The 17,066-nt window shown below is 44.5% G+C and overlaps 1 protein-coding gene across 1 annotated transcript in view; it reads right to left on the reverse strand.

Moving 5' to 3' along the window:
- Positions 1-422: 422 nt before the first annotated feature.
- The window catches only part of NBL1 (NBL1, DAN family BMP antagonist), a 120,524-nt gene continuing 103,880 nt past the window's right edge, over positions 423-17,066 (reverse strand). The window contains exons 3-4 of the mRNA XM_078642490.1: positions 7,858-7,969; positions 423-6,434 (exon numbers count right to left, since the gene is read on the reverse strand). Of these exons, the coding sequence (XP_078498616.1) occupies positions 6,192-6,434; positions 7,858-7,969 (355 nt within the window). The 3' untranslated portion in view covers positions 423-6,191. The remainder of the gene's footprint in view (positions 6,435-7,857; positions 7,970-17,066) is intronic.

Here is a 17,066-nt window from a genome sequence, read left to right on the forward strand (position 1 = left end):
ATTTCATGACCAATGTCTTTACCATATTGATGGAAACGGTTGATTGCAATTGTTAACTGTATTTTAAAACCAACATACTTTCTTAGAAAGAAGAAATAGTCATTGGATATCCTAAAATTCTGGCATGGATCAGTCCACAGTGAAGCAATGTTGGACAACCCTGACTTACCTTTTCTGTGTAAACTCAACTCTGTTATTGCTCCTTCCTGTGCAATACTTGCCCTGTGTGCAGAGGCGGCAGAGTGCATTAATGATGCCTGTGTTACCAGTCCTGTGTCTGCTGGAATGCAACATACATGCTGTCTAGCCCAGGGATGGGGGGGGACACTTTACTCCCATAGCCACCCCCAGGAGCCCCCTGCCCTCGTGCTTTGCCCTCCCCCAAGCATTCCTTTAATTCTGGCACACCAATGACACACTGCAAAAGTAAAATCTAATTTATTTCTGAAAAACGTACACAAACAATTCTGAGCACATATGTACATTAAGTGTCATACATAGTGAAAAGAAAAACATGGATCCTAATTCATTTCAGCCAGAGGGCGAGATCCACAATAACATGGATAAGAAAACACAAGATATCAGATCTGCTAGGAGTGGTAGCTTCACTCTTCCCAGAGAGGTGGTGTCCTTACTGTTACCAGGGGAAGATGATGTCCCCACAGCATGCAAAGGAGGAGCTCCACTGCCTCACTCCTGCCCGAGGAAAGGTGAGGTCTTCACTGCTGCTAGAGGAAATAGGATGCCCTCACTGGTGCCAAGAGGAGGAGATGTGATGGCCTCTCTGCTGGCTGAGGATTAGATGTGATGCCCTCTCTGCTGGAATGGGATGTTCTCACTGCTGGTAGAAGAGATGTAATGCTCTCACTGGTTTTAAGAGAAGGGGATATGATGGCCTTACAGTTTGCAGAGGAGGTGGTGTGATCGATTCCCCGCTGGCAGAGGCGTGATGTTCTTACTGCTGCCAGAGGAGACGGTGTTGTGTACTCACGGCTGCTAGAGCTGCGAAATCATCACTGCTGGCAAAGGAGATGTGATGCCCTCACAGCCACCAGAGGAAGAGATGGGATGTTCTCACTGGTGGCCGGGAAGGTTGTGTGATGTACTCATGGCTACTAGAGGTGGGGATGTCATGTCCTCACTGCTGTCAGAGGAGATGTAATGCACTCATGATTGCTACATGAAAACATGTCATATTCTCACAGCTGGCAGAGGAGAGATGTCTTCACTCCTGGTAGAGGAGATATGAAGTCCTCATGTCTCACACGGGATGGGATGCTCTCAATGCCAACAGAAGAGGGGATGTTATACAGTTACTGTTGGCAGAGAAGAAGAAATATCCACAAAGCTTCCAGGGGAGATGATCTATCATCACTGACACTAGAGTAGGTGGCATGATGCCCACACTGCTACTACCAGAGGAGAGATAATAGCATTACTGCTTGGAGAGAAAGTAATGTGACGACACTGGCAGAGCTTTGATGTCATTACTGCTGGCAGGGGAGATGTGATTGCCTATCTGTACATAGGGGAAGCATGCTTGTCTCACTATTGACAGTGGCTTAGATGTGATGCCCTCACTGTGCTAGGAGAGGCGATGGACTTGTAGAGGAAGAAGTGTGACTGACTCACCACTGGCAGAGATGCAATGTCTTCACTACTGCCAGACAGAGATGTGATGGCCTCACTGCTGCTAGGGGAGTTGATGTGTTGGCCCAACTGTTGGGAGGCCAGATGTGGTGTCATCACTGCTGCCAGAGAGATGGTGCTACAGAACACTGACACATGAGCAGGAGACATGCTCATGAAAGACCATCAGAGGGTTAAGCTACACCAAGACAGGCCCTAGGCCGCCAACATGATGTGCATGAAAATAATACAAGCATATACATACAGATCCGGAGGTCAAATGATATACCTACATGTGGCAGATTTGATGCCAAAGAAAGGCCAGAGAGAACTCAATAAGACAACCACATTCTGTAATGCTTTAAACACATGATCAAAAAGATGTGAAACAAAGGAACACAAAACTGACCACTCAACCTGCAAGTAAATGCAACACTTTACCACACTGCCATCAAGTGACATCCGATTGTACTGTTACTGGCATGCGCATAGCCTGCCTCCGATCTCTTCCTAGCCTCCTATTGATTCATTACAGGGACACCCTTATGTATTAAATGACTAAATTAATGAAGCGCAACTCTGCAGCTTGAATGACCTCTTTGCGGCTTGTAGCACCTGGGAATACTAGAAAAGACAGGATTCAAGAGGTCTTTGAATGGAAGATGGTTAAACTCAGGGCACATATTCATGGGAAGCACATCCCTGGAGATCTTGTACTACAAGGCCTCTACCTCCTTTCGAGGTGCAGACAGTCTGGTTCCGCTGGCTGTCTGGGACGCGGGGAAACCCTAGTAGGGTCAGAGTGGAGCTTCGAGGTCTGGATGCGTTGAAGGATCCTCAGCCGACAGCAGCCCTGAGGTAACAGCATATGCAGTTCTCATAGGCATTCATGATTTGTGTCTGTGGTAAATAATTCTCCTAGGTACTGTGCTAGGTTCTAGACTGTTGGAATACTTCCAAACTTTCTCTCCAGAACCACATACAAGCCTGTGACTTTTTAAGCTATATACATCTCAAAAATGTGCTGGAATCTCAGTTTGATTGTTACAATTTAAAAAAAGGTTTTAGGACAAAAACTGACTCACACCCTCCTGGTCAGACTGGTCCCCTTACTTTCCCTGCTTGTTCAGTGGGGCATGGAGCTGATATTAAAACATCTCCTAAAAATCTTTTAACTCCCAGTCCAGCCTCAGCCACACAGTTTTGGGGGTGCGGAGCATGCTTTGTTTGCATGCGTACAGGGAATGTTTTCCGGAGAAGTATATTTTGTTGCAGATAAATTATTTAACTTTGTTGTGGATGGTGCAGAAAACCTTAATGGTGACAAGGATATGGGTGGTTTGCCAATGTGTTGTCTTCAAGGGAACAGAGACCCATTTTTTTCCCTATTACGAGTCCGGCAGCAGCGCAATCAACCTCTTGAATGCAGAAGATTTAATGTTCGCGCAGCCATGATAGAAGGAGTGAAGATCAGGCATGAAGTTTATGGTATGATCCATTACCATCAGTGTCCCGCCCTCTAGAAGATGGAGGAGCGAGTGGGATACTGATCCACTGACCGGTCTGGAGGGTGATAGATTGATATTTCATTTAATGTTGGAAAAATGGTTTGAGTTTAGTCTTCCATCGTTAAAAAGCTTCTAGGCATCCATGGATTGATGGAAGACCAAACAACTTCTAAGACGCCTTATTGGTTTTGCTTTATGGTGATCAATAAGAGTCGAAGATCATTATTTTAGGAGATATAAAACATATTACGAATGTCAGTAATAATAACGAGGCGGCAAAGTGATATACTGAAGTGGGTGAGTGATTGGGAAGATCCTTGAAGAACTCCACAAGAAGCTAAAGGGAACCTGTAAATAAGCTGAGCCAAAGCAATGGAGACAGGATGGGCCCAATGAAGAATTACCCAGGAAAGAGTGTAGAATGGCTCTGAATACTTCAGAAAGAAGGTGGGCAGGGTACGAACCATGAAAGCTTTGCGAAGATATAGATGTTCAAGGAGTCATGTCCTATGATTATCAGCTGCTGCAAAAGAGTCTTTCCCATACTATTTTTATCCACAGAAGAAGCCAGACTATAATTGGCTGAAGGAGTTGCAAGTGGCAAGGTGATACAAAGAGGCAAAATAAGATTTTGCTCAGGGAACCTTTATAGAGAGAGAGAGAGGGGGAATCGCAATGGGTTAATATTTTGTCGGTGGTAGTGGGTCTTGAGGAAGATTATTGAGTTCGGTGAATCAATAACCTATTTGAAGGTGACCCAATTATTTTACTAAGCGAGTTATGTGTGAGCCGAAGATGTAGGTGTACCAGTTAGCGATTTAGGTGATTATGTCACTTGCTGAGGAGCAGTCACATAAACAGCAACAAGTGACCTTGGCGGTTTTGGTACAGGTGTCTAGTCTGTTTTGATCAGGGGAGGTTACATTTTGCTGCTGATTTGGGGGGGGGGGAGGTTTGAGAAGATGTCTACCACAGACTAGTTGGAATTCTTTATTTTAAGGTCCTAGAAACGTATATTGATCAATTTGGATATACTTTGAATATCTTATGGGAGCAATTTTCTGCATTAGTTAGATTCTAAGCTAGGAGGTCTTTCTTTGAGGTCGAGATGGCTTCGTGGCTCTTGGTAAGGTTGATTTTTGGAAGGTTTCATTAATGGCCCTCCTGATTGTTGGTCTTCTGAATATATCCTTGAACTCTAGAAGGTCCATCTTTGCCAACCAAGTGAATTCCCATTGGTCCTTATCGCCTTTCACCAAACCTCTCGCTTCGCATTCCATTGATGTTTTGCAAGCTGGCTATTGAAAGTAATTTGGTTGATCTAATATATGGCTCCTTTGGGCCTTTTTATGGCACCCCATGGCTGGATTAAAGACTGCTGGTGAGAGCGCATTAAGCATGCCAAGGAAAGATGCTAATAGAACAGCCATAAAATACTAATCAAAGGTCAGCACTATGCCAACAACTTGACAACAAAGAATTAAAACAAAGGCGCTAGCTCACCACTGGTCTTGCAAACAATTATGTGGAGGGGTCTCTAATAATCTAGGTACATGAATATCTAGAAAGAGGTGAACAATATTTTAAAGTGGGGCTATCAAGAGTCACTTGACCCGGAGACTACTGCGAACAAATATGGTTGCAGACAATGGTCAGAAAACAGTGGTCACACCATCTGGGATTAAGTTGTTCTCAGTGATTCTTGTTCATTTTATGGTGTTTGACACCAGTGCCTACATTGCCTCTTCCCAATAGTCTGTATCCAGGTCACAGAGTGCGTAAGCTCTTATTGTGATAAAAAAAACCTTGGTGGTCAGATCATCAGTACATGTGTCGACTAAGCAGCAGTTGCTGAGTGGTCATGATCCATAGCAACCACACCACCACCTCTGCTAATTTAGAATCTTGCTGGATGAGCTGTGAAAAGTATCCCCTCACTTATGTGATGTAGTTAGTTAGTAAGAAGTGGTACATTTCCAATGACTAAGTGCTGCTAGTACCTGTTTTGAGTGGTGGCTGACTCCCTGGTGAGTGGGAAGTAATTTTTAAGCTAGGTAGCGCATATTAAGTTAGTGGAAAAGGACAGAAGTGCTTAGAAGACTGTTGGGTGGTCTATATTTGGTGAACAATGAGTGAATTGTGGTATGTAATCCAGTAGATAGGCCTGTAGTTGTGAACCAGTGAATTGACCTGTTGTTCACCTAGTGAGCTGAACTGTGTTTGGTAACACATTGTAGCATGGTTATTGAACTAGCAGGCTGTTTTCTAGTTATCAGCCCAAAGAGAGGAGAAGTGGTTTGTGATTCAGTATGGTCTATAGATGTATTACACAAATGCACTCCAATATAGTTATTTGCCCAATTAGGCTGGTCTGGAATTAGTTACCCACAAAAGAGATGTGGCTCGTCACACAACACACTAAGTTTTGGTTAGGAAAGTTAATGCTAAAGTGGTTTAGGCTATGCTTAGTAACCCAATGGGCCGGCGTTTGGTGAGCTATAGTTAGATAGAGGCTATTGCCCTAGTGGATGATGCATAGCGTTTGCTACATGTGTTCTTTTTAGAATGAAGACAAGTGAATCACAATTTATACACTGAAAATACTTTGCATGCTTCAACTATGTTGCCTTGGCCGTGAAGTACACTGTTCAGATTTCGGTTCTCATTGTCTCACACACACACACTCCCTCACCCATGACTCTTCACTTCAACAAAACACATTGAAGTGTATCCACAAAATTTGGCAGGATGTCGGCAGATGACCTCCAAAGCAGAGCCCAAGGGGTTCAACAAGCCCATCCTCCTACGACTGCCAGCTTTTGTCACCCACTCCCAACTCCGCTCTTCCACCCCTCAATATTCAGTCTTTGTGCTAGGGGTAACCACAATAAGCAGAGAACGGAGTACTCTCTCTTCCGAGTCCAAGATCTCAAGAGATTCTACTCCTCTAGACATGGCCCATCACTGTGACCTGTGTGACGGATGCATACAACGCGTGGGATACACAGTGGGCTTGGTCCACATAGGTGCAAGGTCGGTGTCCACAGTCTGAGCTCAGTCCTCGCTCTCTTCCTCATGCGGTTGGTGCGCATGTGACTCGTCGGTCTGCTGCTGTATATATGGATAGTTGTGGCTCCCCTGGATTGGAGGCAGGGCCTCGTCGGCAGACAGTACACTGAAGAGCGCACCCTCATGGCTGGGGTCTTTACCACATGCCTGGCAGCTGCATCGACTTATCTTCTCCACCAGTTTATCCACCCTGGGCACATCCTCACTGCCTGGGCACTCAAGGGTCACCTAAAACAGAGGAACATATGTCAGACGAGGGAACCAGAGGGTCGACACAATAATGTGACCTGAATTAATAAAGGGACAAGGGGATTTAGAGCCACATGTGAACCAATAAAACAGGTCAAAAGAACAGGTTATCTTCAGAGCAAAGAAGGAGGACAGAGAAACAGACTAACATCATGTGAACCATTGACCAGAGGAGAAGGCTTCAGAGAATGCGATTTGGGATAGAATGTGAACCCCTAAGATTTAGGCGGTGCTTTCATAGAGGGACTGGGCTCGGGAAGTGAACCTCTAAATTGAAGGAGTCGTCAGTGCCAGTTAGGCACATAGATTTCCCGGACAATGGTACACTGTTTGATTGGCCTAGCATCAATTGGTGCAACTTGCTTCCAATGCGCTAGTCTAATTTGGCTGGCTCATGCAACCAGTCAAGATCAGAAATTATGTTAATAAGGGGTAGCAAAATAAATAAAGAGTTCTTACACTAGGAATTTCTTGCCACTATACTAAGATAATAAGAACTCGGAAATAAGTGAAAAGGAGCAACATAAAACCACCAGATCATATAATAAATCGAGCAGAAAAAAACAAGTCTTGGATTCACAGCTAAATTTACTTTCACAGTTGATGGATCTTAGACAGAAAAAAAAGTTTTAAGGACTGGCAGTCTTAACAGAAAAGCTATGTCCTCCCACCCGGGTTTTAGTGAATTTGGGTAAAACCAGGAGGTTAGCATCAGAAGAACACAGTCCTAAAAGGCTGATAATGTTTAAAACATTCTTAAGGGTCTGAAATCTCACGTGAGTGCTTAAAATAGAGGTGAGTGCTTATCATAGGAGGAAATGGAGTGTGTGAACACCTTGAAGAGAAAGGGATTGGTCAGAGGAGGGATCATGTGAACCCTTAAAAGAGTAGTGGGCAGACAGTGCCTGGTGGGCAGAGTGTAAACCCATAGAAGAGGAAAAATCAGAGGTAAGGAAAAGGACATGTGAGTCCATGGACAAGATTAAATGGCTTCTTGTGATTTGAGAATAACTTTAGTGCCTTACGAAGAACATGCATAACATTTAGAAGTCACTTACTGCATCTAGCATTTGCCCGGTTATGCCAAGCGTAATGCATAACAGTCAATGGGGGAGACAAAGTAATTTACGGTGAAGTAAATTAGGTATTTTCTATTTTACGTCTTGTGTGATTTTTTTGCTGTTCGCTACAGCAAAAACTATTAACAAAATTTACACAATTTGCTTTACTCTGATTCTATACACATTCACACTGGATGATAGAGAGATAGAGAGATAGAGAGATATGCACCTTTAAAAAACAAAAGATAACAAAAGTGCTTTGATAGAAACTTTCCTCATTTCCTCAAACAAGGCAGAGGAGTCACCTGCAATGTTCCTTTATACTCCATTGAAAGACTTACCACATTCCACACGGACTCTGCCGGCATGCACGAGTCGCAATGCACCAGGGACTCTGTGGACTGGGGGAAGGTGTTCGGAACACTGTAACTGAAGCACTGTCCCATGCATGCCCTGTCAAGAGAGAGAGAAAGTGAGAAACTGGAGTAAATACATAGAATGATTCCTGTAGAGCATCACCAACAAGAAATACCTTCCCCTCCCCCCCCCCCGCCACAAAAACACTAACCATTGGGCCTGGAGCAGCGTGTTGCACAGCTTAAAAGCACACCAAGGCCTCATCAGGGGTAGCAAGTGCTATATAATGCAATTACAATTCATTATAAAAACATAACACTCAGCAGCCACACTGTCTATTGTAGTTCATACAGGCTGCTTAATTATTCCATTTACTGCTGAACACTCTTACTCTCGCATAACACAAAAGGTAATGGTCATATCCATCACCCAGTACTATTTCAGTCCACAGCAATAAACCACCCAACACCAATTGAACAGGCACAGAACTGAGGAGTACATTTACATAAAGACACACCTTAAGTCCAATTCATGTGTTTACAAAGATCAGGTGCAGTGAAACCCTACCTCTCTCGAAACTAGCACAGGTGTTATATATCATTAAGGGGGAGACATCCCTTAAGGATTAGAACCCTCACTCACCCGAGGGTGACATGCTTCATCATATGGGTCCTCCTTACCAGTGCAGAAAACCTAGTCGTCACTGGGAGCTACTACTTCAGAGTTTTAAGGAAGGAGCTCAGAGATGTTTTCTGGGAGAAGGATGGGTATTAAACCCATATGTGAGAATGATGAGTGTAGTGAGGTATGCAGCGCTGTGTGAAAAGGACGTGAAATTAAAACTGTCTAGATAAGAATCACTAACATATGTTTTATTAATGTGTTCTCTCTGACAGGATTAAAATGAAACAGCACAGTGGTATGGATATATAACCACTGTCACTTAGTGGTCAACATGTTTCAGCCTGTTGATCAAACCTTTGTATCAGCGGCTTTCTTCAGGACCAGATATAATCGTGCTATGCTGCTGCAAATAGTGAAAAAATAATAATAAAGTATGTACAACACCGGTATTCCTGTTTTTCTTTCTTTGATCAGGTTATACCTCAAGGTATCCTCAATAGTAGGATAGCCCTGCCTCACCTCTACCTGACAGGCTGCTCAGGAAGGCGGCCCCGCTCTGTCCGTCGGTACCTCGGTTCAGCAGAGTGCTCGCCCCGGGAGGTCACAGAACTGAGGAGATCTGCCACAACCAGGTGGCCAACAGAGGAATCTAATTTAGTCCAACACTGTAGGTCTCAACTAGCAACATACTACAGCCACTTCCTCGCATCTCACAATGACAATCAGATTTTGGGATGATATGAACAACGTCCATCCCAGCAGATACCGCCACCACTTCTCCCTTTAAGCTATGCCTGCTCAGCACCATAAACTTTTGACACATCTCTGAATGGACAACCCAGTACAGTAGCCAGCTGCGTGGACTGGGAACATTAAATATGCCATAAAGGGACCCGGAGAGCTACTCAAAACTGTCAGCTTACTAAAAACCATAAACTGTGCCTATCCCTCACATTTCTTGAAATGTCACTGGTCAGCGCTGCGTCCCATAACACAACAACAGCACCTCTGTGGTCATCAAGCACAACATGGAAATACTTCCCAAATAGGAACCAAACACAGACTACATCCTTTCAACCATACTTCCTACACGGTGTAACATGCTACCCAGGGCGTTAAGTGGGATGAAAAAACTGGGGGGTCTCTCAAAGGGGCGTGGCCAATGTAATTAAGGGCCTGGCTTAAAAACACATTAGCTAAAAATCTGTGCTTAGCATATTGTGCCTCCGACTTGTCATTTCCTGCTCCTGTCATTGCATCCAGATATATCATACAACAAGTAACACCATACCTACAACCAGTTAGGACTATTGGCTTTGTCAATGGTTGTCCGTTGCATAAGATAAATAAGCAGCAACTATGGCTTGTAGATAAGATTGAAAAAGCTTCCACTTAAAGCCCTGGTGACACCACGACAATGTTGCTGCTCCGGAGATTCAAAAAGAGAAGGGAAATACAGAGAGAAAATACAAAGCTCACCTGGCATGACGTCATGCTGTAACTTCTCCATTAGTGAGAAGTGGCAAGTGAGCAGGCGCATATCGATGTGCCTGTGTCACCCCAGTCCTGAAAAAAATGGACCACCTGTGCTAGGGCACAAAACAGAGCCTGAGAGAGACCCGTTTTGAGGTCCCCTTTGAAAAATTGCCGGTGCTCGGACCCGGTGAGACCCGCCCACTTAAAGGCCTGATGCTATCCATGTAGACAAGCCCTTCAACACCCCACATAGGTGTAGTAAGCCCTATATAAATGTAAGCGATATATAATATGTTACAATCCAACACTTAAGGCACTTTCCCAGGCAGGCCCTTTAAATATGAGAAAAGAGAATGAAAGTGTTGGGGCATAAAGTTCTGGACAATGGAAGCCAACTTAAAAGAGGTGAGTCAGTGATCTTTTTACCAAAGTACTGTCCACCGGAGGCCCAAAAGGAACAGGAGGGAACTCTTGACCAAAGTACTGTCAAATGGAGGCATAAGGCCGGCTCTTTACTAAGGTACTGTCCCAGGGAGGCCCATCAGAGAGAAAAGCAGAGAACTGTATCCTAGGTACTGTCCAATGGAGAGCTATAGGGGAGAGAATAGGCAGCTCTTTACCCTGTCCTGTCCAGAAAAGGCCCACTGTGGAAAGAGGGCTGTGCTCTGTGTACTGAGCAAAGGAGAACCTGAGAGTAGTGAAGGGCTGAGCTGTATTCAGTAGATCTGTTCTTGTAAGGCCCGGCGAGGAAAAAGCTGTACAACACATGGCCCAGGAGATGCGCGAGGAGGGGGACAGAAAACGGAATACAGCGCCTCACAAGAGAACCCATGTTTTGTAATTTTGGTTTTGCAGTTTTGTATAGCGCGAACTCGACCCGAAGGTCCTGGAGCGTTTTATATGAGCACCAGTTACATTACATAAGGGAACATAAATTTTTTGTAGGCCCGGGGATTTGCCCAGAATCACGGGATGTTGTGCCCATGCCCAGGCTCGAACCTGCTTCCCCAGCTCCATAATCGGCAGCTCCACTGGCCGTTAGTCCACATCCTATGCAAGGGGACCTGAAAACTGGAGGGGAAGAGAGGTAGAGGGGTAGAGTGGATTTGCAGATGGGTGGGGGTCGGGGGTGAAGAAGCCAGTCAAGAGGGAGAAGGGCATATAACGACGTGGAAAGTGAGCGGAAGCGATTATAACACTTCCATTCACAAAAGCCTCCCTGGCATGGATGACCTCACAATCCGGTGCACTTCCAGCACGTGCCGATGACAGCCCCACCGAAGCGTGCCCGATCACACCGCGCAGAAGCAATCTGCACAGTGTGTGATCGATGGCTCGGCCAGCTTTTGGGGCCCAAGTCCTAGCACAGCGCGGCTGCTTGGTATTCATGAGCCATTTGTGAAGCAGGTTCATGCTTTCCAATAGAGACGCTCGCTGGCGGGATTGCGGATTATTCCTTTGTGAGGGGGAAGCTCGGAGGTGGCAGATTTCAGAACAAAAAGAATACATTGGTTTTAGCAGCAGCAGGAATAGCATCAAAGGCTGCGTATCCGAAGGAGGCCTTAGAATCTGCCTTTCGATCTGCATGGGTGCATTCCTGACAGGAAACCATTAGATTAGGTGTGAGCGGGGGACGCGTCGCGAGTGAAATGGAGGGTAAAGAAGTGCGCTGACGAGGCTGTGAAATATGTGTATAGTACTTAATGGTGAGTGGGGACGAGTCACAAGCAACGCGCAGACCAGTGTTCATCAGGCGGAGAGGTATCCGGGCAATATTGAAGGCAGAAATTGTTTTTAATGGCCCCATGGCTTAATATTTTTTTGGTCCATGCATGACAGCCTTTGATGCTAGGACAAGAACTGATGCCAATACATTTTTTTGCATAAAACGGTGTTTCTGATTATTTATATTTAACGTTTAGAAAATTTGGAGATTTGGCAATATTTCAAAGACTATTATGAACCGCTGATGGTTTAAGAGCATAATGTCTCGACCCAGCCATAACTAGTAGCATCTGCATTTGTTTAAGGAGCGCCGATGGGCAGACTTAGGAAGGGGTTTTTCTTTTCCACACTTTGTTTTCTAGTAGTAAAGTGATTACTTTTTTAGTTGCATTTTAATATAGCGTGAACTTGACCCGAAGGTATTGACACAGAGCACCAGTTACATCACAGAAGGACACATTCATTTTCGTATTTTTTAGGCACGAGGAGATTAATGGATTTGCTCAGAATCACAGGGGGGTTGTTACGACGCCGAGATTCGAACCTGCCCCTCAGTTCCAAAGTCGGCAACCTTGGTCGTTATGCCACATCTTCTCCCCACACAGCACGTTTGATTTGGAGTGATTTGACTAAACTTAAACTTGCAACTGCACAATTAAGGGGAGAATGGGACCAGGGTACATTTGAAAAGTGTGAGGCACCACAATCATAGTAAATTAATAGGACTGTGTAATGAAAAGGCTAATTACTTTAGGGTTTGTCCTGGTCTTATGAACAGATGCATTACAAGCCGATCTTAGAGTGCATGAACTGATAGGAGCTTTTAGGTTCTTCTCAGAAATCACAATTGCTCACCAGGATGAATTTATTACTGCAGTTTAGACTGAAAGTAGTACCTTCCAGGCAGAATAGGTCTAAAATAAAAACAAACTACAGGTCTATATGTACATCTTAATATATTTAGTACCAACTTTGACACTGTACAGTCCTCTGCTGCCTTGTGGCTAAGTCCAAGATACAGTTATGTATTTCTTTGCTAGCTCGGTCGCCAGTGAAGGTTCCAGCTGTCTATTTTCTATGAGCTTACTACTGGGGGTTGCTCTAGTTCTAAGTGCCACCACCCTTGGTATATATGGGGACTGAGGCTTAGGGAGATAAAGAACTGGCTAGAACCGAACAACTGGTCAGTTGGGGAAGGTGGTTGCAAAGATTAAGTCAGCAGGTGTTACTATCTGCAGCTTAATCACTAGCGTGTACCCCTCCAACCTGGCCAATGATTTGGCTTTAAAACGTAATGAAATGATTAGCACTGTATTTTTCTTCATGGACAAACCATGGAATGATATTGAATTGGTTTCCATAGTCACCCAGGGATGACCGTGGTTTGACCACGTAATTTACCAGACACAGGAAAGATTACAGTAGAAGCAATACGTAATTTGTGCCCCAGCTTGAGTAAGGAAAAAATGCAAGCAAACTAAAGGGGTGAAAAAGGAGGAATAGATATATAAATAATAGGGGACTGTTAATTCTCCCATAGTAGGGACATTTGTCCACTCATCCACTATACTATAAATATAGATACCATCACGATTGTTTAAAGACGTGATTACATCTTTTATTTATAATAATCACAGGGAATTATTATCCTCTTAATTTCTGTTGATTACACATTTACATTATAAAAAGTTAGAGATCCCAAATATAAAGAATGTGTCAAAGAATATAATTCCACTTTGATAAAAAGATTAGATCAGACTCCTCTTTATGGAAAGTGTAAAGAGCACTGCATTCATTCTTGGGCACTAACACACTTTAGCCCAATATGACACTGAAGCAGTCATCCTTTTAATATCCCTTTTCTGAGGCCAGCCTGTCATGTCACTTTCATATCATGTGATCATTACATTTTCCACTCCTGAGGGGGTAAGACAGAGCTGCAGTGCTGGCCCGCCCACACCCACTTAAGCCACCTCCAATTGGCTGAAATATTTATTGGTCTGTCTCAGATGGGTCATGCCTTTGCATGTACACTTTCCTCGGCCTCGTAGACCACTCATGGTTTACTTTCACTATGCCACCGCCCACCCATGTTACCCATCACTACCGCCCTTTTAAAGAGGAAAGTCGCTACAGTCCGGCACGGCTCTGGACCATGACAGACCAGTGAGCTGTCCAACATGCAACAGCCGGGACCAAAGGCACCAGCGGATGAACCGTGGATGCGAGGGATATGCAATCGCCCACTTAGCTGCAGGTGGTTGGGGCAACCATCCAGCAGCTAACAGGGTGACAGCGCAGTCATGTCACACCTGGCGATGGCAGCATGCAAACCTGTGGCACCAGAACACAGCCCCATACACAGGTCCACCACCAGGGCCGAATGCGTGGTCTTATGTAATAGATGTGATGCAGAGAGACCAGCTCTGTCCGCGTGAGCCTCCAACAACCAATGGTCAGCCAGTTAGCATAGCTACAGACATTAATGGTTGCTAATGTCATTTGCGTTTTCATTGTGCATGTGTGTGACATTTCAAAGGATATTTTATTGCAATTTAATCAAGTAATGTTATCTGTACATAATTAAATGCATTTAAGAAAAAAATGCATTGCAATTGCACTTATGTGCTGCTTACTACCCTTGATCAGGCGTTGAAGCACTTTACGCCACGCAGCATGCTGCTCCAGAACCCAAGGGTAGTAGCTAATTCAGTGGAATTTTCCTTTTGGGATGAATCTGTGTTCTTAAGAAAACTGTCCCCTTCATTTACTCAATTTTCTTGTGATGGATTAAATGAATAGGAGTTAAGTGTGCTCATTAGTGGGGACCGGTATGCGTGTTCACGTAGGTGGTTGGTGGGAATACTAGAGGGGATTAGGTTTCATTAGGTTGCAGTTGTGACTTTAAAAAAAAAAGGAGGTTTTTTTTTGTTGCAAATGATCAACTCTGTTGCAGTGTAAAGCCTAGAAAGCGCCTTACTATGCTTCCATAATCTACTTCGCCATGATAAATATATACAAGCTGTTTGTTGTCAGTGCATCGGTGTAATGTAGCCATAGGTTGTGCTATTACAGGAAAGTATTTCCAGCAAACATGCTGCTTAGACACTTCCTCTTCTCAACAAGAAATAACTTGTTCAGGCAACGTCAGAGAAACTCTGGAAACAGTTGCATTACTCTCAATAAAGCATTCATACCAAACTTTTTAAATGTATGACTAAACAAGAAAACATATTTGCTTGTAGGAGAGCGCTGTGTGTCTAGGACAGAGAGCACTGCGACATGAGAAGGACAGTCGGACAGCCTATACCAGTCTATTTGTCCAATGAGCACCAGGAAATCTTTCATAAAATCTGCATTTGTGTTTTTTTTCTAGCAAAGTAGGCAGGAAGAACACACCAAAGCAAAAGATTGATGTTTTTTCACTTACAAAACCTCCATTTATATGAGAGCATGTCCGGTCTTGAGAATAAATGCTTTACAACCGAGCAACATATTGAAAGAGCGATTAGTATTCACAAAGAGTAAAGTGGGGCACGCATTTGGAGGTGCAGAAAATTAAAGCACAATTAGCGGTATGTGGGCTGAAAAGATTCAATCGCAGTTATGGTGATATGTCCCTTAGACCATTGCTAACGGCCTACAAAGCATTGATCCCCTTGCAACTCCAATATGGTGCAGAAATCCTTTGCATAGAAGGTAAAAGCTCTTGGGATAAGGACAAAGGGAAATGCTTAAAATCACTATTGTCCCTCCCTAGTTCTTCAATGATACACGCAATTAGATTGGAACAAGGTCTGACCGCGAGGAATGTCCAGGTGAAATTAAGCCTACTTAGATTCTGGAATCGTTTGGGATCTGGAGAGGTTACAAAAGTGCCCCAATGGTGTATGAAGGAGATTCAGCTCCGTGAGTTAAAATGGGCCAAATCTACAAGAAGTAAACTCCAGACCTACAGATCAGCTCCCCTCTAGAACAGAAGGGTGATCAGAAGCAATCTAGCACCTGTACACTGCACACCCCCTCCCTGACTGGTCTCTTAATTAACTGCCGATCGCAAGTAAAGCATGCCGCCGATGTAGCTGCTCTCATCCTGAACAATAACTCCGACTTAGCTATTCTAACAGAATCATGGCTCAATGATTCCTCATCCCCATGCCTGGACCTCCTAGTCCCACCAACTATAACATTGCTAGGCTAGACAGACAACATAGCAAGAAAGGTGGTGGCATCACCTGCATCTATCACTCTAACCTTCTTGTCACTGAGCTTCTGGCGGATACTACCGATTCCTGCGAATACCTAGCCCTCTCAGTTTGCAGTAACACCACCCAACTGTGCAACCTGCACATCTTTTACCACCCCCCAGGCATGAACGACTCCTTCACTGACCACCTCATGGAAATTCTCACAGCAAAGAGTTCCTCCAACGCCAAAGACATTTTCCTCTGCGATTTCAACCTGCACTGGAACGATCCCAAGGATTCTCATGTCAACGCCATTAAAGAACTCTGGCCGATGAAGCCCTGACCCAAGCTTGTTCACTCCCAACCCACTCGAGAGGGGCCACTCTTGGCTGGATCATCTCTAAGGAGGCAATCGTCAAGCTTATCTCTATAAACCCCTGCGACTGGTCTGACCACCATGTCATTGCCTTCCTTCCACCTGGCACCCACAAGATAAGGACATCACAACCGGTGCTTCCTAAACGCTCGGTCAGAGACACCAAGAACCTGGACCACAAGGAACTTGAGGGCCGCTGCAAATCTGACCTCTCCCCCCCCACATATCACATCGGTCAGTTACCTCAATGATCAGTAACTCTGCAACTATGTTGAACATTCTGGATGACCTAGCCCCTCTTAAACTAAAAAGACCTCAAGTCAAAGATGGAAACCCATGGTTCACTGGATCCCTCAACAATGAGAGGAGATCTCTCCGACAAGCTGAAAGAATCTGGAGACAGCACCCCTCGGCCACTCGCCTAAAACCTCTCCGCCAGACCAGAAATACATAGAACAAGAACATCCTCAACTCAAAAAAAGAATTCTTCAGAGCGGAACTAGGGAATGCCCAGAACAGACCCGCAAACTCTTTGAGCTGGTCAAACACCAATCGAACAAATTGGCCAAAACATCAAAAGAAAACCCCAAGTCTCCAATCTCATCATAGGAATTCTTCTAGTTTTTTACGAACAAAATCAAAACCTTAGGTAACAAACTTAGTTCTGCCTCACTCTCTCTACCACCCCCTGACCTGCCGCCCCCTCACCCGCTGCCTCTACAGTCCTTACCTAAGAATCAAGCACACTGGACGGACTTCTCACTCTACGATGAAGGCACTGTCTCCAAAATCCTTTCCACCTTAA

Source organism: Lissotriton helveticus, chromosome 5_1 (assembly GCF_964261635.1).
Source record: "Lissotriton helveticus chromosome 5_1, aLisHel1.1, whole genome shotgun sequence".
Lineage (NCBI taxonomy): Eukaryota > Metazoa > Chordata > Amphibia > Caudata > Salamandridae > Lissotriton > Lissotriton helveticus.